At 37.4% G+C, this 21,251-nt stretch overlaps 1 protein-coding gene across 4 annotated transcripts; it reads left to right on the top strand.

The window, feature by feature from the left end:
* Window positions 1-245: 245 nt before the first annotated feature.
* Window positions 246-17,787, top strand: LCA5 (lebercilin LCA5). 4 transcript variants are annotated; one of them, XM_056486921.1, is made up of 10 exons: window positions 250-346; window positions 631-708; window positions 810-931; window positions 5,097-5,483; window positions 7,824-8,353; window positions 9,875-10,012; window positions 11,285-11,381; window positions 12,504-12,649; window positions 14,481-14,619; window positions 16,382-17,787. In XM_056486921.1, the coding sequence occupies exons 4-10, from the start codon at window positions 5,285-5,287 to the stop codon at window positions 17,182-17,184; spliced, it is 2,052 nt and encodes a 683-aa protein (XP_056342896.1). In that variant the 5' UTR covers window positions 250-346; window positions 631-708; window positions 810-931; window positions 5,097-5,284; the 3' UTR covers window positions 17,185-17,787. The 4 variants fall into 4 exon arrangements, with proteins under 4 accessions (XP_056342895.1, XP_056342896.1, XP_056342898.1 ...); XM_056486922.1 differs by having other exon boundaries at window positions 346-546; window positions 16,382-17,781; XM_056486920.1 differs by lacking the exon at window positions 810-931 and having other exon boundaries at window positions 246-346.
* Window positions 17,788-21,251: the final 3,464 nt, after the last annotated feature.

The following is a 21,251-nucleotide window of genomic DNA, read 5'->3' as shown; positions in this document are numbered from 1 at the left end:
AGGGCAGGGTTCCGTGGCCTGCCGGTATAGGGGCACACACACCTCGGGCCGCAGCCCGGCGGAGCTCACCCGGCCCGCAGCGCCCCCTGCAGGCGCCACAGGGCTCAGCCCCTCCGCATCCCCCCAGCAGCGCCTCAGCCAATCAGCAGCCGGGGCTCAGGCTCCCGCCAATGGGAAGAGCCTGCCGCCGAGCTGGCAGGGCGGGTAGCCAATGGCTGACGAGGAGAGCCCGCCCCCGCCCCACCGCCCGTTGCCGGGCAGCCGCTGTCAATGGCCGCCGCGCGGCCCCTTTAAGCGTAACGCGGCAACCGCCGGCGCGTCCTCCGGGCGGGCCGAGGGCCGGCAGGTACCGCCGGGACGGGCCGGGGACACCGCGGACATCGCGGGGCGCAGGGAGCGGCACGGTGGGAGGGCAAGACCGCCGCGGGGCCGTGCTCTCCTGGGGGCTGTGGAGGCTGGGAACGGGCCCGGGCCTAGGCCTGGGGTTGGCCTCCGAGAGGTCTGGGGCCGCCGGTGTTCGCTTCCTTTGCTCCGTAGCCAATTAGTGTATGTAGCTTTCGGTGATTGCATTTAAAACGTGCCATCGCGAAGTGCCGCTGGAAAATAACATTGGATGTGTTCTTTGAGAAGGTCTCCGCCGAGCGAAGGAGAGCTGCCTGTTTGCTGCGGGAAGCGGAGGGTTGCTCTGGGCTGGCCGGGCTGAGCCGGGTGAGTCCGCACGCACCGGGGTGTGGGTGCGGTTCGAGCGGCAGCGCGGGCCCCCGTGACGCTGGCTGATTTAGAAACGCAATCTCTTCTCCCGGTTGTAGGACTGGCCTGCATGTGCTCTGCTTGAAGTGCCATTTCCTCATTCCTAACCTGGGACTTAGAGCAGATTCTTCGTTTTGAGATCTGGCACAAGTAACTTTGTGGTTTACTGGGACAGAGTCAGGTAAATGCAACATTGGCTCTTAAAACCATACAGCGTTTTAATTCACCAAAATGCAGAGCAAGGCAACAGTCTTAATCTGTGGGGAGATTTATGTTGGACATTAGGAGCAATTTCTTCACAGAAGGGGTTACTAAACATAGGAATGCTCAGAGTGGTGGAGTCATCATCCCTGAAGGTGTTTAAGGAAAGACTGGACATGGCACATCGTGCTCTTACTTTATTGACGTGGTGGTGTCCAGTCACGGGTTGGACTAGATGATCTCAGAGGTCTTTTCCGACCTAATTGATCCTGCGATTTTGTAAAAAGCTAGTGAACCTAGAAAAACTGCATACAGTTAAGTCAGCAGCTGCAATACCTAATGAAATTATACTTAGTACTCACTGAGGCTCATCACTCAGTATGTTTTGATGTCATAAAAGTAAATTATTTTGCTCCGTTCTCTTCTGGAAAACCTACAGTATTTGGATATGAAAAAGAAGGATGTAGGGAGAGGAGGGAAGAGGAAGGAGAGGAAATTATTCTTTGCTTTTAAGTTCAGCACTTCAATAATTTGGATTGATGCTTTTGTCTGAAGCTGGCTTCCTAGCACTGTCCCTAACTCAGAATAGGTGGAAGAACAGAGCGGGCCATTAGAGGTCAGTGTTTGTACAGGGGAAGTGCCAGTCAGTGACCAGCAAAAGCACTGAGCTTCCCGTGGTCTGGGAAGGGTGTTCATACTGAAAAGGACATTAAAAGTTTTATGAGTCTTGCACTACATAAGCTCTGGGTGCACTGCCTAAGAAGAATTGCTAAGCAATTTTCCTTTCTGTCTATTGCATAATACCTGTAATCCCACGGTTCAATTTCTGTTTGTGTGATTTACTTTGGAGTAATAGGGAATCTCCTGTCACCCTTGCAGTTGTTTTGTGGTCTCTGTTTTGTCTGTCATGTCCTTTGTGGCCTGGTGCTTGGTTGCTTTTTGTGATGATGAACGTATTTTTGATACAAAACTGTAAATAATAGCAATAGATAGAAGTAGCAGAAGCCAAAGAGTATGAAATCCTGGAAACAAAACTATTTCTAAAGTTTGTTCAAGTCCCAGATTTCTTTCAGCCACTCTGTATTGATGTGATCTCAATTCATTAGGCTTCTAAAAGCATGCCTTGAGCTTCTGAGGTGAGAGGATTGGGATTTTGATGGTAGTGGTGGAGCTTAGTAGACCCACTGCTAATCCACAATGCATCAGTCCTTACAACTTATTAAACATGCAGGGAAAAATAGATATCTTTGTGGATCTTATTCACACGGTTAAACTTACTTTATAATCAACTCAAACTAGGTTGTAACAATTGGGAAGTCAGGGAACCAAAACATTTCTTAATTAAACAGTTCATAGGCTCACTGAAGTAAAACTCAAGTATCCTAGTTAATTTTTTTCTCAAGATAAACTGTGAATCTTTTGTTAATCAAATTGTATTATAAACTATTGGAAAAATTAATTTGGCAAGACTTGACAGATTAAGGTTTTTTTGTTTTGTATGGAAAACATGATAATATTACTGGTTTATGAAACTGAAAACCATTTGAAGATCCTAAAGATGTTTTTGGGGATTCCTCAAGGGGGCTTTCTTTGTTTTACCTTTTTCAATTTGTTTTCATTCCATTGCTTTTCAAATACTTCCAGAAAGCATTGAAAATTCCTGTTCATTTATGTTGCTGTATGTCAAAATGGTACTTAGCAAAATATTTTCAGGAATGGGGAATATCCAGTACAGGAGTGGTGGATAATTCTAATCCTCCAGTTCTTACAATTTGTTTGCTTTAAATACACTGAGTTATGAAAAGCATTCTTCAAAATGATTATTGCCTCTTCGGTGAACTCTTGTGAGCTATGAAAAATCTGATCAGCTTTGTCAGTACATGAAAGTGAGTGCTCTTGTTTTATATATATAATTAGACATGAACTGTAGGCATTTATGCTTCCCCTGAATGTAAGAATATGAGGTGTTTGCCTCCAGAGTACTATTTTTATATCTCATATTATTTTTGTACTTTCATATATTAGTTTCTATTTTTTTTGCATTCCCTGAAATTCTGTCCTATGGAGACAGACCTGATGCAGTCTTGCCTGTGCATCCTCTAAAGAACAGATTGTCCCAAAAATGCTGCCCATTCAGGCTTGTTTTGCTCTTCAAGTAGCAAAATAACATTCATTCTGCACAGGTGTTTGTGGGGCCAGGAGTTAGGAAAGGAAGTGTTTGGGAATAGGGAAGCACTCAGATATGTTCTAATATTCTTACATAATCTTAGTTACAGTTGTGATTAGGTACATCCTTTCAAAATAATTTTATTAACTCCATTATCTTGTAAGAAAAAAGAACATTTGTTCCTGATTGTTTAAATGTTTAAATAATGATACCTTTCAGCATGTGTTTAGCAATCTCTAGGACAAGTGATTTCAAGCATAGCTTATTTAACTTTCTAGGCTTTGCAGTGAAATTTTAGTTTTCCTCAGAGTCTCTTGACATAAATTTTTGGCATCTAATTTTTTGGATCACTTCAAAAATATTTAGGTGTTTAAAAAACATTATTTTGTAAAGCTGCTTCCTAAGTAACAAAAAATATTCTTTCCCAGGTAGTTCAGTATCAATTTCCAAGCATCTTCCCAGTTAAGAAACCTGATGGGGTATTTATTCCTCTAATTCCTTCTGTATAGATTATGAGGCCAAATGGATTCCAGCCACTGGAGACAGAGTTGTGCTAACAGTGAATTGAGCCAGAAAGCTTGAATTTGTAATGAAAACTGTCTTGGCAGCTGACATTTCTGTTCTGCTTGGCTCTGCAATAATGCATGTATAGGCAGTGAAGGCTGAGAAGCAGGCCAAGTTTATTTTATTGGGAAATAATATAGTGAAAAATTTACAGTTCATTTACAGGTATGTTGAATGTCCTGCGGCATTGAGCAGTTTTGACTGAAAGCAGCTCAATTTTTTGTTGTGTAATTTGCTTTGCCATTTGGAAATCAGCTAGGAGGTTATGTCATTCAACAGGTGGAATTGATGGGCTCTGATGCAGGTCCTATTTATTCACCCACTAGAGGCTTCATATCTCAAAGTTGGATTGAAAAGAAAGAGATGGTGAAATTAAGCTTGAAAGCTGCCAAGAGTGGTGAGAGAGGCAAAAGACAAGGGAAACTGAGCATAGTCAGTAAAACATTTCCTAAACTGTCGAGAAAATTCTTTTGACTGAGAAGGTGAAGAAAATTTTGAATATATTTGCTCCATTGCATTCTCAGGAACCATTTCAAAATACAAAATGGGATGATTTCACCTTGAGATTGTGGGATTTTTTTCAGTTTGCATCAGGTTGCAGGAGTGGCCCTTCTTATTTTATACCTGCTGTAGGTGTAATGTTTATCATGTACTGGTGGTGTGGTCTCCCTTATCAGATATAAATATATCTATCTATTTATCTATATATATATATATAGATATATAAATACACGTGACACAAATGTGTGTGCTCTGGCTAGTGCTTGAAGGTATGAAGCACCAGATGTTGTAGGGTATGGGAGTACTTTTCAGGGTGAAGATTGGGATAGATAGGTACAGTCTCATTAGGGGTTAGGAACTGGATGTTTTCCCCACAAATGGGACAATCGGTTTTCAAGTCCATTATTTAACATTGTTGGAATGTCAGAAATTGAGAAATGGAAGATTTAGTCAAATTCTACTAATATCTCAATTCTAGGCTCACAAATAAGTTGTTAATTCATTTGGTTAAAAATGTTTAGAATATGTCTAAATTAGATTCCTGAATACCAATAGACTTTCATTTGTGTTCAGTTTTGTTTTCTAAATTCTTCTTTTCCCTTTTCTAACTTCAGAATAGTTTCTTACTCTAGATTCAGCCATGTTAGTATTCTGATTTCTCTTTTAGGATTGAAATACTTCAGTGTATTGAATGTAATACTAAGAGCATTTCTGGAGTGATGCCTGTCCCATTTAATATAAATAATTAATACAAATATAATTACTAATATAAACAAGCTATAGGTAGCACAGTGTGTGGCATAAGGTTATAGGAATAATGAATAATTTTACAGCTTTTTTACCTTTCTTAAACAACATTCTTTCTTAGCAAAACCGTTCTCACTGTTTTTTCTCACTCTCTAAATTGTTACAGAAATATGGATTCTGAATGATAGCTACTGCTTGGTGTACTGAACTAAACTGCAGAGATCTAGTGCTTGGAGATGAAGATGATAAACTGGAGGAAATAATCCAGCTGCTGCCATTGTGACAACTAAAAGATCCTTTGTGCCAAAATGAGCAGTCTTTGAGAAACAAGTGGAAAGCCTTTAAATCTGAAAAATGGGAGAAAGAGTAAGGAGCCCAGATTCTGAACAGGAGAGGAAATCACAGGAGGATAAAAATAGTGACTCCTATTATTCAGATGAAGGTAATGCATCTCGTTCATCCAGCCAGTCACCAGTGCTAAGCTCTCCATCTACAAGCCAAGAAAAAAGACATCACAAAACACAGACTTCAAACAGCCTGTTGCACTACCAAGGTAGGTAGGTAGCAGAAATTGCTGCTTTGTAGCTGCTCCAAAGAGTAAATTATCTTTGAAAACTCAAAAAAGAGAAACTGGCATCCACAAATGCAGTTCATGTGAATTATGCTACAGATGGCAGGTAGACATTGAAAACTGAAATTAACCTGCATAAGGAAGAGTTTTAGTGATTTTCAGAATTCTTCATAGTTTTCTTCACAAGTGAATATGGCTTTTATACTAGCCTTCTGTTGAATCATGCTTTCTCTTTGTCATTGACAAAAAGCTCAAGGCCAAAACCCAAGACAAGTCCTTGGTATGCAGCCTGTAAAAAGGAGACAATTGTTAAAATTTTCATGACCAAATAACCTGCAGATACCTGTCTTGTGGAAGCCTAGTTGACTAAGCATTGCAGAGTATTTTAAGGATCTTTTTCCTGCTTCTTCTCTGAGGATAAAATATTTCCAATTGGAGATGGCACAATTCCACTTTGAGCTCCCTCACAGACATAGGCTACTTTTTTGATAGAGTTTTAGGGAGCTGAACATCCCTGCAAAGTAGAGTAGAATGTCTATGCAGGCCCTCAGCTGAAGTAGGGCTGTGAAGGATTTCTGCCACACTTTGGCAGCTTATTCTAAGTAATTGTATAAATTTTTTGGTGAAGTCATAGCATGCCCTCCCTTTCTTGGGGAGATGTTTTTGTTCATTGATAAATGCTTGACACTGTGTGAATCATTTGGTCTGTATTACAGTCTAGGCTGTGCCAGAAGGTCTGACCTTAAGTGTTTAATTTGCTCAGGGAATGTGTCTCTTCAGATCCTTGACAGTGTTGATATCCTGGTGCAACTGTTTTGTTGAGCTTCTCTGTGTTCAGAAGTGGCATCTCCTCCATCGTAGTCATGGTTTATCTGTCTGGGAACCAAAAACTGCAGTTCCACCATGCTATTTAATTTAGAGAGGCAGATGTGTGACCAGTTCTTTGTTTGCATAGTCAGATTTATTTATTTTTTTCTTACATGAAGGTATTATGAATGTCCTATTACACTGTCTTGAAATACACTATTCCCCAATGTAACTATATGATCAAAAGTACAATATTGGTAGTGGAATTTTATGTGCCCTAAATTAGGAGAAATTCTTAATGGGGCTGCAAGTCTAGGGTTAATGGAAACTCGTTTAGTTGGTGATAGGAGTGGCATCATTCCTGCAGTGCATGTATTAGATAATCTTTTCACACTTGAATGTGAAATAAGTGTTCTTTGTAAAGGGAAAAACACACCTCCTTTTGTTTGCCCAAGCTGTGGAAAAAATGAGCACCGAGCAGAAAAAGAATGAGTATTTTTGCAAAATGTCTAGAGAAAATTATAATAAGGTATTTTCGAGCTGGTTTTTTTTTGCTGATAAATATTCTCAGTAGAATAGAAACATGGTGAGTGGCAAAGGGGAGGAAGAATTTGCTGTCACACACACTGTCTGTGTGCATGTAACTGGACTGTTGCTGTATCCCAGCTTTCAAGCCAGAATTACAAACTGCAGCTCAGTCTACTTCTTTTGAGCACTGGTGTTCCTTAAGGATTTATGCACTCTATTAATTCACTCATTTTAAGAGATATTTTTAGTGGATTATATGATTCATTCTTTGAACTTGGCATGAGAGGCACATAAGATAGAAACAAAACATTCAGCTTTTATGTGTGGGGATGACAATAATAATAATAGTAACAAATAGGAATGCAAGCGTTGCATACAAGTAATCAAATGAGAATACTGTGGAAAATAACTGTGATACAAGAATAAATTATTTAGGGTGAACTGAATTTTCATGGGATTTATAATTTTGCTTTGGAGGCTTTTTGCATAGAGCCTTTGAAAGCTGCTGTTTTGTCTGTAAGCATGGCAGCTGGATTTGAAAATACTACTGCATTTGTCTGGGAGAATTACATCTTGCATAATACATAACTAGCTAATGTTTAGCTAATTGTTGCCATTTTAAAAGCATGTGATAATTTTGTATGCATTTATAGTATTTCTAAACCATTTTAATAAACAGTATCAAATATTAACAAAATATAACTCTTATTTCTTAGATGATTTGCGGATGATTACTTTACAAGGGTCCTATATTAATGGCTGCAGATATTACCTCCTACAGTAGATCACAGACATAAATCTCCATTTTTCAGCTATCAAAAGGAGCATAACTCTATCATATATATGCCTTTTATTGTCTGGTTTGAAAGCTGCCATCTCTGCTAGATATTGTATGATTGTTTCAGACAGAGCTTGATTCCAAGGATGTCTGAATAGACAAACTGCATTGTCTAATAGTAAACACGCTTTTTATTTTTCCTCTCTCAGCCACAAAGAAATTGGATTCCAAATATGCACCAAGCAAAAGAGGGACACGGTGGGGTTTCCGTTCTCAGAGCCTCACTAGGGATTCTCCTGCAAAAGATATAGATCTTGTTACAAAAAGAGTTCTTTCTGCTAGGCTGCTGAAAATCAATGAGCTCCGAAATGAACTGACTGAACTCCACATCAAACTGGATGAGCTGCAGAAGGAAAACAGGGCACTAAAGAGGCTTCAGCACAGGCAGGAGAAAGCCTTGAATAAGTTTGAAGATACAGAAAACGAAATCTCTCAGCTCCTTGCTCGGCACAACAATGAGATTAGAATATTAAGGGAGCGCCTACGAAAATCTCAGGAGAGAGAACGTGCAACTGAGAGACGGCTGAAAGATACAGAAGATGAACTGTACAGGAAAAAAAATGTCTTGCAGAAACTGAAAAAACTGTCTGCAGATAAGCACCTTGCTGAAAGAGATGACCTGGCAAAGAAACTAGCCTTAGCAGAGAGCAAGCTGGAGGACAGGGAAAAAAGAATTAAGGTGGGATGACTTTCTTTTTGTAAGAAATTCTGGTACAGATATTTCTTTCCACAGTGAATTGTAATTTTACACAGCTGTGGAGCAAATAGAAAACCAGTATTTTCTTTGTTTTACCCATAAGTAGAATCAAGTAAATTATTTCTAAGGTGATTATATAGTTACATATGAGGTAGTTGTGCATTCAAATTTCTTTTTACAAATTAAGCATATTTTGTTAGAAAGTAACCTGTGGATTTGTGCTTTTAAATGGTTTTATACCTAGCAATAACATTTCAGAAGTACAGGCAGATGTAATACAACTTCATGCAATCTAGTTTCTCCTTTTGGTGGGAAACAGTCTGTAAAATTTTCTGGGTATTTAGGGAACTTTACACTAAAATTCCAAACAAAAAAAATTATATAATAATTCTTTAATTTTTGAAGAGCATTCATACAGTCTTGAATAGAATGTTGAATAGAATTGATTGTTCACTCTTCTGCACATCTAAGAGCTCAGCTGGATAAAATTACATCATGTTTTTTAAATACTGAATTAATCTTCAGACCTTTTTGTGGGTATCCATTATAAGAAATTTGCCCATTATATTTTAATTTCATCCAGCAAAAATGTTTGTGTTTTTGTAAATATGTCTAAGCATGCCTACACTGTGCATATGTCTGTAAGCTAATTTAAAAATTGTGTTAACACTATTGAATCTTTTGGTAGCAGTACTATTTTGATAGTAGATATATTTCATATATAGTATTTAAATTTTATACTATTCTTAGTTTAAATTATATCATTGAGATGGAGTTAAGATTTGGTGTCTATACTAGTAATTAAACCTAAATTACATTACAGAGATAATACATCTGGAAATCCAAGGATTAAACTGGAAACTAGCTTTCATAAAATAAATCCCAAAGTACCAACATATAAATGGCTGAGTTAGTCAAACCACTTCATCCTGTAGTGTCACCATCTGTCATCTGTACTTTTATGATTAGGTATTTCAGCATTTTTAATACTGGATCCTGTTAAAATGAATCATGCTTTAAAAATTAAGGGATTTTCTCCTGGTTTTTTCATGCTTTCATCAACACAGTTTCACTTAAAACAGCTATTACAAGATGAGGGCATGTAAATGAAATCATAATCACAAGCTAGTTTCTGGTAGAAAGGTTAAAAATTTCTTCTTCCTTCGAATGCTGCACTTTCAGGGAAGGAATTCTCTCTCTTATTCATCAGTGGGAGATTTGTCTTAGAGATCTGGAGGTCCACTGTGGTGAGAGACTTGCAGAAAGTAGTGTGAGTTTCTATTGTGTCCTCAAATCACCTCTCAGTACTCAAAAGGATGAGCTGCAGCATCTACAGCTTTGCCCCCTCCAGTTAGGATTAAAGATTTAAATGTTTTCAGTGTTATAGCAATTGTTGAGTCCATATCTAAACTCAAGGCACAGGTTTACTGTAATTTTATTTAAGCAATTTGACTATAAAAATTACTTCAGTTATTAAAAAATACTATTTTGTTTTAATTGAAGGATCTGGAAAGAAATCTTGAATTAAGTGGTAGCAGTTTTCAACGAGAGTTACAGTCAAAGAAAAAAAAGTTGTACGAGGCTCAAGAAGAAAACAGAATTCTCCAAGAAGAGATTAAAGACCTAAATCAGAAGCTGAAGGTAAAGTGTAAAAGGAATAGAAGTTACTAACCGTGTTCTGGGATTTTATCTTTGAAAGTATCTGTAATCAGGTTTGAATAGTTTACCAGTGGCTGCACTCTCTAATGTGTACTTATTTATATACCATGTGTGAGTTCTTTTCCTGCAATAAATTGAAATGTTCTGTGCTCTGACCCTACAGTGTTTATGACAGGAATATCTCTGTGTTAATCATTATCATTAGCACTAATTAAAAAAAGCAAGATCAAAAACATAGCCAGGCATTGAGAATAAACCACAAAATCTATGGAAAATTAAGTTTTGAAGGCTTGAATTTAAAATTAAATATGCAGTTGTAAGTAGTGCTTTGTTACTAATATACTTGCATGATAGTAGGTTTGCATGAAGACTAATGTGATGTATCTGTGATAACCACACATCTTGCTGAATTTGTGAAAATGTTAATTTGGGCCCCACACCACCATCATTCTTGTCAAAATTCTAAATAAAAGTACTTAAAATATTGTTATTTTCTACTTAGTTTACCTTTAGGGGTGGGGGGGGGAAGAAAGTAAGACTCTAGCTAAAGTACTTAGTTTCTGGGAGAATTTTCCTGAAACTCCAAGTGTCAATATGTTGGAGATGCACCAGTTCTTCACATTCCCAGCTATCCAGCAAGTAGCAGTAGTATTAGTAGCTATAACAATAGTAATTTAGACTAAGAGTTTTAAGCCTGATTTGTTAGTGGAGAGTTTACAGTTTGGAAACCTTTTCATTGTCAGATGAATTCTGATACTCATTGTTCATTTCTGTATTTTATTCAGTAAATGTGCTAAAAGAGAAGTATGCCTCTATGATACAATGGGCCTCTGCTAGCTGATACTGAATGCCCTGTGACAAATATCATTGCTTGCTTTGAAATGTTTAACTCTTCACAACACTTAAAATTCAGTTGTGCAATCTATACACGTGGTGTAAATCTTGTTCGTGTTAATGGAACCACTGGCATTTAGTTTTATTTTCACTGCAGAGACTTTTTTTTTTTACCTCTATAATATTTAGCTAAGGAATTTTTTGTGGGGAGAAAGTTTTCTGCTTTCTCATGGCATAAACAGAGTTAGGAATGTGATTGTTGTCCTTAAAACAGTGGATGAAACAATTGTTTATTCTATTTACTATTGTTATTTCTATTTACTATGTATATTTTAAATTTAATTTACAGTTTTATCTAGTGACCAGTAAATGAAATAGTAGTTAGTAACTCATTCTTGTATCTACCTGTTTCATTCACAGGAAAAAGAAAGAGAACTTGAAGCAAAAAATATATATGCTAATCGTATGTTGAAGTCATCACCTAGAAAAGACACGGATATTGTACAAAGAAAAAAAGGTAACTTGTATAAAGCAATAAAAGCAGAAAAATTACTAGCATCACTTTGAAATGTCTTAGCTGGGTTATTTATACCTTTCATGCCACTCAGTGCTCAACCCTGACGCTGCTTGGTCAAGCACATTGACTTTTTGCACTTCTTTCAACACAGCACTGGTTACAAAGTTGGTTTTTAGGCTGTTCTGTAACTGCAGCAGAGCCAAAACACAGAACTTCACCAAGCAGCAGTTTTAACTCCTTTCATAGCAGAAGTTCCTGGGTAAAGGAGGAGGGGAACGTTGGTACTAAAATCTCCAATAGATGATAGATAATATTTAATTGACAATAAATTAAACAGGTTTTAAAAATGTGTATCTTCACCACTAAGAATATTTTAGTGATCTCTTTTATTTATTTTTTACTAATTCAAAATGTATTGTCTGTCAAATGAGCTGTGCTCATTTTTTTCTTGCAGTATGTGTGTCCCAGAACATAATCTTCTAAAAATATCAGTACAGTGATTTCTTCTGGTGTGACAAGACAGTGTCAAACCTTATCCTACCCACATAAATATGTGTGTCTGTGTGTGTGCTTAGACTATTTTCACTGGATCAGTAGAATCTACTTGTCAGACGAAGCAAAAATTTATGGGACTGTTTTAAATATTTAATGCCAGTATGTCAAACAGTTTGTCTGCTGCTCGTTTTATTGTAGATGCTCTACCATTATTCCATTTTAGGTTCAGATTTTTTAAAATGTCATTTCATAGAGATAAGTATATGTGTTTGAAAGATTCAAGTAAGTGAATTTTAATTTTATGAGTTTTATTCTGCGACAAGCAGTAAGATGAGTGAGATATTTTGTGGGGCTTTTTAACTAATATTCAGTGCACTGTAATGACCCTATAAGTAGCATTAGGGTGGGATTTACATTATTTTTTCAGTAGAATTTTTGCATGCATATTTTTTATGCTTAGGTTTTACAGATGCTGAAAACAACTGTGTGAAACTTGTCAGTACTTTCCACTTCCACTGACTTCAGTACAGTCTTTTGTTTGCTGCAGATCATGAAAAATGAGAGATAGATATATAGTGGGATATTTTCAAGTGAAAACACAATTTAATTAGTTTGTATTTTCCACAGCCAACAACCAAAATATTAAAAAGGGACCACAGCTCACAAAAGGTGTACAAACCAGCAGATGCTTCTCACCTGCAGAACTTCTTCCAGAATCAGAACTTGCTGGTGGTGACACAGCAAACAAGAAAGAAGGAATTCTTCCTAAAATAGTGAGTTCCATAAAAATTTGAGACCCAGTCCAGACAATTCACCTATCAGATTGTAAAATGCGGAGCTTATATTTTAGAAAATATGTAAATATACATGTGTAAATATATAGAAAATACAGTTTCAAAAACATTCCATTCTTTAAGACAATCTCTACCTTTCTAGAAATATACTCCATTTTTTGGAGAGTTTATCATATCCTCTGTCTGAGAGCCATTAGCTCAATTTATTTTTTTTTTTTTCTGTTGCTGTTTCTTCTTTGAAGTTTTTAAGACTTCATTTTCATTTTCACCCTTTTTCTTTGTTTCTAATGCTTATTTAAACAATCTGTTAAACAGTGATGGCTGCCTTCTTTCTGTTTTCTCATGGTCTTAATTATGGTTTCTTTTACTTTCCAGAATTATTTCACAATGCATAAATCTAACACTTCCTCTCATTGTCACAGTGCTGGTATTTCTTCTGGTTTTCCAACTTTGTCAATACACTTGGGGGTTTTTTTTGTCGTTTTTCCATTTCCCTTTTTAGTACAAAATAGTACCAATTAGTATTGCTAACACTTTTGTGACCCCAGGCTAAAATCAGAGATTTGTAAGGTATTACAAATCAGAATGACACAAATTCTGGTACAAATTGTACAAATTATGATTGCATGAGGCTAGGACCTTTTTTCAGAAATAGTGCTCTGGGGATTGTCTTGGCTGGCCTCCTGATGTGGCTGAAGCTTTTTCATGGCAGTTTCATTTGTATGTTCTCTTCCCAAACCCTTTCTGTAGGATGTAGTTTATTGTATTCTTCCAGAATATACTTGGGTGTGTGAGTTACAGAGCCACACAATTGGTACAAGTGCAGCTCATGGAGTCCAGCTCTGTGTTTTGTATATGGCTGTTGCTTTGAATAATGTAAATTAAGTTTGGGTAGTCTATACTTACATCAGTTTTTAAAGTCAAGCATTTTAAAAACCTGGCCACCATCTCCTTATGTAGTTTGTATTTTTTAATATAACAATGATAACCTTGTACATGAAGGAAAAATACTTGGAGGTTTTTTGGCTAACAGTCATCTTTTCTTTGTTCATTAAGTAATAGCTATTTCTCTTAGAAGGGTATTTTTAATCTAGAAATTATTTTGTTCTAAAATAAGTACAACCTCCAAAGTTCACTCCCGTGTGTTGGACTATGCTGACTTTCTCTTCACTTCACTGCCACTACTTTTCTGTCTTACTGATTTTTACTGCTGATGTTATTATCTTTTCTGCAGGTACTTGCCTTTTACATATGTATACATATGTATGTATAGTCACTAGCTAAAATTGTCATCTGAGATTAAACCTTTCTCTTTGATTGTTTGTTACTTAATACTCCATAAATTTAAGTACCAAAATGAAATTGTCTGAATCTACAACCCACTTGCCTGAGTAAAAAGGTCAGATTGTGCAAGTAGAGGGTAACTAATTGCTTGCTTGTTAAGAGAATATGATGGTGATATGTGGCTCCTTGAAGAAGACAACTTCTGGTTTCTAAGGAGAACCACCCTGAGTGTGGTAATTTTGCTTTATGGCATTGGATCTGCAACCTCCCTGAAATGTGCAATACAAAATAGAGTTGCTTGTCTATTCATTTTGTTTCAGGTGTATAAAAGTCTACTAGAGGTGATAATATTTTGGGGGCAAACCCCTGGGTCATCAAAGCTGGTTTGGTTTAAGGTGACTTACTCATTTTATGTTTAGCAGTAAGAATGTCATTTCAGAATAGAAGTCCTTATGATTTTGTGAGGTTGTTGGTGTTATTGACTCGTTTTCCCCATCAACTTCAATTTTCTATTCATTTATTTCAGGAAAAAGAAGCTCAAGACACAGAATGGAAAGAGCAAACAGAACTCGTAAGACCAGACCAAGACAGGGAGAGGGAAGAGAAACTGAAACATTTTCAGGAAATACAGTCTGTAGAGGAGAGGGTTCCAAAACTTCCTGACGGTAAGGAAATGGGCAGCTGAAGGCTGAAAAATGCACCGTAGAATACTAATCGAGTGAGGCTGCTGGTTTCTGGTGAGAAGAGCAGAATGATTTTGCAGAGATCACTACAGTGGAAAATTATTTTCAGTTATATTATGCAAAGAAGAATCAGAAAGAAATATGGGATATAGAATAATCCATGCCCTGTACTCAGCTATGATTAAGTATGCAGCACCAAAAAATGCTGTCCACAATAAAGTATTAGAGTCTGATAGATTGTGCTTTACAAAACAAGGATGACATAGAAGGTAAATGCTGATGTTATCTCTGACTTGCTAAATGTTACTGAGGTAGAAAGTAGATTTTTACTGTTGTAGAACAAATCTGTTTTCCTTAATATAGCCATTTTTTTCAGTACTTTCTACTGCCTTACGTAATTTGAAATTTTAGTTTCTCTTTTCAGCTCTGGTTATCTGAATCATTTGGTGTGGCTATTTGAGAAATGTCAGTTTCCGTCATTATATATTAACATTGCTTTTTTATTCATTTGGTTTTCACAGCATCTTAATAACTTAAATGCACAAGTCAATCTCAAGTATTTTAGATGGACTGCACCCTGTCATGTTAAAGAACTCTTTCAGTGATTGCAGTTAATGAACAGTAGTACTTATTCTATGTGATAAGAATTCTAAAAATCTATAGCTGCTTTCAGAAGTAAAATCTGTGAAAAATCTTCTATCACAACTTACATAAGCCAAGAATCTGATCTTATGTCTCTGAATAAGATGGTTTAACCACCTTACCCATCATATGGTATAAGCTGGTATTTCCTCCACCTTACAGACAGAAACATGGCTCTTAACTTGTATAACAATCTGCTATGGAAAAATAACTATGTTAAATATATTAACTGAACTATGGCAGTTGTTTTTGAAAGCCTGAGCCAAAGTACAGTAGAAAACATGGAACTTTTTGTGAAAGCCTAAGTCAGAAATTTGAGTAAAGTGTTCAAAGGAGAATGTCACTATGTTGGAGGGGCCAAGTAGTCATATTCAACTTTTGGCCAAATACACATCTGTTATCTTGGGGGAAAAGTATTTTGAAGTGAGAAATATTTGAGAAGCCTCCTCCTCCTTCTTCTACACATAAGCATTCCAGTCCATAAGCTGCTGATTTGTAACTTTGGTGTCCTTTCATAGCTGTACACAGTCACTCAGTCCGTGCAGTGATGCACAGAACACTCATGCAAAGGTGTTTTCTGTATGCAGCTGATACAGGGTATTTCACATCATTTACTGCTTGGAACAGGTGATGACTCCTATGACTTTGATGCCTGATAGCTTCACAGAAATAGTTCCCTTTATGAAACAAAAAGAACCCACACTTATATCCCAGGACTGTCCTAATGTAAGTGGTGATGACAAATAAAAATAAAGTACTGTGCAAGAAGGAACTGTTAAAATCAGTAATGTTGTATTCATTTTCATTGAAACTCAGGAAATGGGAATGCAATTGGGAGAAATCAAATTGCTTTGAAAATTCTAAAACATGGGTAATGTCCTAACGCCTTTGGAAGATGACAGTAAACTTTTATACCTTATCAGGACACCAGGAGTGGATTTAGTTGTAATTTTTGAAGAATTTATTTTTGCAGCAGGAAAATAACATTGTGCATAGAGGAGCATATTAAAAACTCAATGTCTTTTGGTTGCATTGTTTCAAAATCTTATAAGTGTATTTTAAAATTAAAACATTTTAAATATTGTTCAAAAATTTTTTGCAGAGTGGCAAATGAAAGAATATGACAAAATTAAAAAAGAAAGCAACTTTTTGTTGGATAAAGAAGAGAAAATAAAGATGGAGACAGAAATCCACAAACCTGAAGTAGAGAGAGAAAGCACTGAAATGCTGGAAGAGCGGCGAAAAAGAGAGTTCCTGCTTGCTAAAATGCAAGAAATTGATAGAGAAATTCAAAATACATCAAACACGAAACCAGCTTTTCAAGCACAACTCATAAATACAGCAAGAAAATCTGATTCCCTGGAGAAAAAAGAGAAAACAAATCTCTTCTTTGAGATTCCTGGGAAGGTTACTAATGGATTTCCTGTAAAGGACAGCCAGGATGACACAAGAGCACAAGGGCAGAAGCAACGAAATGTAAGGACTGTAGATTTAAGTAGTGAGTTAGCATTTGGTAGTTATGTCCCTTCCTTTGGGAAGGGATCAGGGAGACCAAGTTGGCTCACTCAAAAAAGTGACAAATTTGAAGAAAATGTTAAGGAAAATGCAGATTTCGATAGTAAGAAAGAAAAGAAGTCTAATTTAATGGAACAACTCTTTGGAAACAGTGCCAGTACCATTCTTCGTTCTAAAAATAACAGTACACCACCTTGGGACATAGACTGGGACTCTAGTAATAAGCCTTTCGTTGATCAAAACAGTAAAGTCAAAGTAAAAGAAGATAATGTGCTTTTTGGTGAAGGAAGAAGCCTAAACAGACACCGTCTGCAGTACACTACAAACAAGCCAGGAGTTACTACCCTTGGTTCTTTAGAAGATGAAATTGAAGAAGTAGTCTTACAGTGATCGTGTTTTATATGTTTCATATGTAAATACTGAAAAAATATTTTCTTGTAATATTTATTAGATATAGATTTGAAATATTTCAGATTTATTGTAAAGCCTTATGAAGGAATAATTTACATAAATGGGTATGTGTATAGAGGAGAGATGCAAAGGAGAGATGCATGGGATTTTTTTACCTGTAGGCTGCTCACAGTACACTGCTTTTCATGTGGAGTATTTTTTTTAGGCCTTAGATACTTTCTTTCTTGGGCATTTGGAGAACCTCTTAACTGTGCCAGGAGAAGGCATGTGTAATATCAGTCATGAAATGAGTAGAAGAGACATTTTTAGCACTAATTCTCTTAGAAAGAGAATATTTTATGCTGCTGTCATGTTATCTCAGAAGAATATCAACAGAAGTACAATTAACTCAGGAACAGCTGCTCTCTCCTTTTGCATAGGTTTTTTGTGGACCTTACTACCAAATGTGTCTAACTCTTCTCATATACTCAGATTATATTTGTTATACAATGCCATCTTTTGTAATTTCTGAATTTTCTATGTAAAATTCCAATCATTACTAAATAATTTTTTAACAAAACTGTTTTATTAAATGAGTTGAGTAAATTTCTTGTGTGTAGATCATCTTTAACACAAAGTTCTGACTTTTTTTATTGAATTATTGGTATTGGGTGGGAGTTGGTTGCAACTTTGCTTGTGATGTTATTTACTGATTGGTGTTGTGTTGACAAATTAAAAAGATAGGCAATGAAGAATTTAGCAGAAGCATTCCAGGAAATAAGCTGAAGGTCATTCCTTGCTAGAACAAGAGATTTTGAAATACCTCTCTGATATGTTCCCTCTGAGCCTGATTCAAAACACATTAAAATACAGAGAATTCTTACAATTTAAACATACATTGAGTCAAGATTTTTCTGAACACAAGGGCTCTTCTGAAGAGGAAGGCTGGTGTCTTCATGCATCATGCAGTAACTCTCTTTGCTCCACCCATTCAGAAAGAAAATTAGTCACAGATCCAGATCCAGGGTGTAGGACATTTCTCACCAGGTGCTTGGTACAAGAGCAGCTCATGTTCCCCTGCTTGCTTACAATCCCAATTACATTCATTGTAATACTACAGAACTTATCTGGCTCATTTGCCCTGCAGATGATCAGAATATCAGAAAAATTTTAACCTACAACAGTGAATTGAACTGTGTGTTACTTTCCTGCAATGACTTTGGGGGTGAATACTGTGGTGTAAGAGGTGAGAAAGGGCTGTGGGTATAAACACTGTGGGTGTTTGTGACTGGTAGTTACTTGTCTTGTCCTACCTGTGGGTGGTGCTGCCCTTCTGGAATCAGGTGCTTTGTTCCTGAAAATGACATTGAGGTGAATTGTTTAATTCCTGTGACTGAGGACTCTAAGGCATAACACAATAATGTATCTGCTGCAGTTATTAAGGATGATGTAATGTATGGAGGGAACTATCGGTTTTATTTCTTTACAAGTCAGCTCATTAACATCTGGCAGATTCCAGCTGTTGTGCTGAACTGATGTGCCCTGCTGTTTCAGTTATAAATTTATAGTTTCTAAGCTGTTTTTTTTTATTATCAATCCCTTCTTAAGTACACAAATATTCAAATCCTGTTGCAAGCCTCTTCCTAAGGCAAATACTGTGGTGACTCACACCAAAAAATAAAAGGTGTATCTGCATTAGGAAGGTGAAAATAAATTGATCTGCTGGAAACAGTGTCACAGGTACAATTTCCCTTTTCTTCTCATGGCTGTCCATCTCTACAGCTTATTCTTTTCTATTGCTGCACTTTCTAGTTTTAGAGTTACTGACACAAATACCATTGTGTGAAAAGCACAGGTAATTTTCTGATTGTGGGAGGAAACGTTTGTCTCCTTGTAAGATCTGTAAGCAGCATTTCTGCTGTGGGGTAACAGTTTTCTACTCACTGGAAGAAACTTTTGCAAGGTCTTAAAAGGCTCTGTAGACCTTACAAATGGACACATTGATCCCCTGTAGTCCTCTGGACTCCTGGCCTTGGATGCTATAGCTGGACAGTCTGTATGTTGTTTTTAGTGATGGCAGTGTCTTAACAACACTTGGTCAACTACAAAAAAATTCAGCTTTTGCAGTAAAAGGTAGGTCATAACAGTTTTGATGACGATGTGTGTATGATTTGATGTTTTTGTCCAGTTGTAGGTTCTGTTGGATGTTTAGACCATATGGTTATTACATCTGTCCTTTCTTTCTCTCTGAACCACCAAAGGTGCTGGAAGAAATTCCTCCATTCCAACAAGGAAGGATCATTAAACTTTGATTAACAGTTTTAGTGGAATATTCAGGGACATTATTGCTGCCCTGGAAAAAATGATCTTACAGTTCTGATCCCCAAGAGAGTGGTTGTCAAGCAAAAGTATCTGAGGAACATTTGTGAGGGTGGTCAGGTGTCAAGGCTCTCCTGACAGAGAAAACGGGAAGTTGTAAGAAGGAATATTTTTCTCTTGGAAAGAGGAGATGAGCTGCTGAGTGTGTCAGGGGGAGTATAATAGATGTTCTGTAATCCAGGAGAACTTGGGAGACCCTTCACAACTCTGAACTGAAGCCTCTCAGCTGAGGTAAGAAAAGGGAAGTGGGAAATGCTTAAACTTCTTGAATATTTTTCCCAGATCTGTGGTATCTTTGGGCTACCTAAAAAGTGGGAGGGGGAAGAAGGGGAAGTGATTTTCCATAACCTTATGGGATCCTATGTTTGTGATGTTGCTGCTTCTATTGTGCCTATGCCTAAAGAGCTGAATTGCAAATCTATGATGCTTCCAAAATGAGGACACATAGAGAGGATGAACTTAGGCCACTTGGTAGATCCATTGCTGGTCCCAAGACAGCAGGTCTTATCCAGCCAGGTCTGAGCCTATCTGCACTGTCAGGAGATGTGACAGAAAATCTAATCTGGCATGTTAGGAGTATGAATTTGTTCTTGGGACAGGTGGCTACAAGAGCATCAGCAGGGCTTTCACTGGTACTTGTGCTCTAGAAAGTGCTTTGGGTGAACCTTTGCTATTCAAGAGAATAGTAATAAATTCTGCATAGTGTGAAAAACCAGTGTGGCAGACACAGGTGCCTTCAGGAGAGTCATGGTTGCAGGAAGGGAGATTTTGTTCCCAGCATCACACAGCTTCGCTAAGCCTGACCTACTCTTGTTCCAAGATGACAACTAAAAGCATAAGAGATGCCCTGGGTGACATTGCTCATTTATAAAATTCCCTTTTGTTGGATCAAATTTAACGTGGTCTCCTGTTTCGAATTATCTCTTTGATTAGCTGCAAAGTTTTGATGTCTGCAGGAGGAGAACAATTGCATCAGTGTGTGCTGTCAGCCGGGACTCGTGGCTGCTGGGGAGTTGCTAGGATACCTCTCTAAAAGGTACGATTCACTTGATTAACCACCAACCCCGTTTGCATGAGAATATTTTTCCTATCTTTGTTTTGTGCTGGCATCAGCTGTACATTAGATGTGCATGTGTGTTTAAAGCAAGCTACAGGTTGATTTTCATGTGTGTCCGTTTCCTCCTTTTGATATGTAATAAAACCCTCTCTGCTTCACAGCAAAAATCCAGAGCAGTTATAGCAGCAATGCCAATAATCTGTAAAATGAGCATTTCTTCCAGAGGGGAACATCAACCTAGAGAACCAAGGGAAGGTTTGACTTTGGATATGCATTTTTGGCATTACAACTAAAGCTTCACTTTATATCTGTGAAGGTGCAAGGGAATTTTAATCTCCTATGAATTATTTTCTTTCCCCACTCTGAGCGGGACGTTGGACCAGATGACCTGCCAAAGTCTCAACCAAAACTATTCTATGACTCTGTCATCCTTGCCACATTCCTCTGGTATTAGTGGTATTATTCCCTTCCTCTGGAAATGCCTTGCACAAAGCTGCTTCATTCTACTTATACAAAATTGTCTCAGAACACCTCCTGTGTGCCTGTCTGTTCCTGACTATGGGAGCATTGTATTCAGGATGCAAACCCTAACTCAAGTCTCTCCCCAGCAGCTGCTTCCTACATTCTTATC

The sequence above is a fragment of the Oenanthe melanoleuca genome, chromosome 3 (genome assembly GCF_029582105.1).
Source record: "Oenanthe melanoleuca isolate GR-GAL-2019-014 chromosome 3, OMel1.0, whole genome shotgun sequence".
NCBI classification, from domain to species: domain Eukaryota; kingdom Metazoa; phylum Chordata; class Aves; order Passeriformes; family Muscicapidae; genus Oenanthe; species Oenanthe melanoleuca.
The sequence above is the reverse complement of the archived record's forward strand: the minus strand, read 5'-3'. Positions and strand labels throughout refer to the sequence as shown.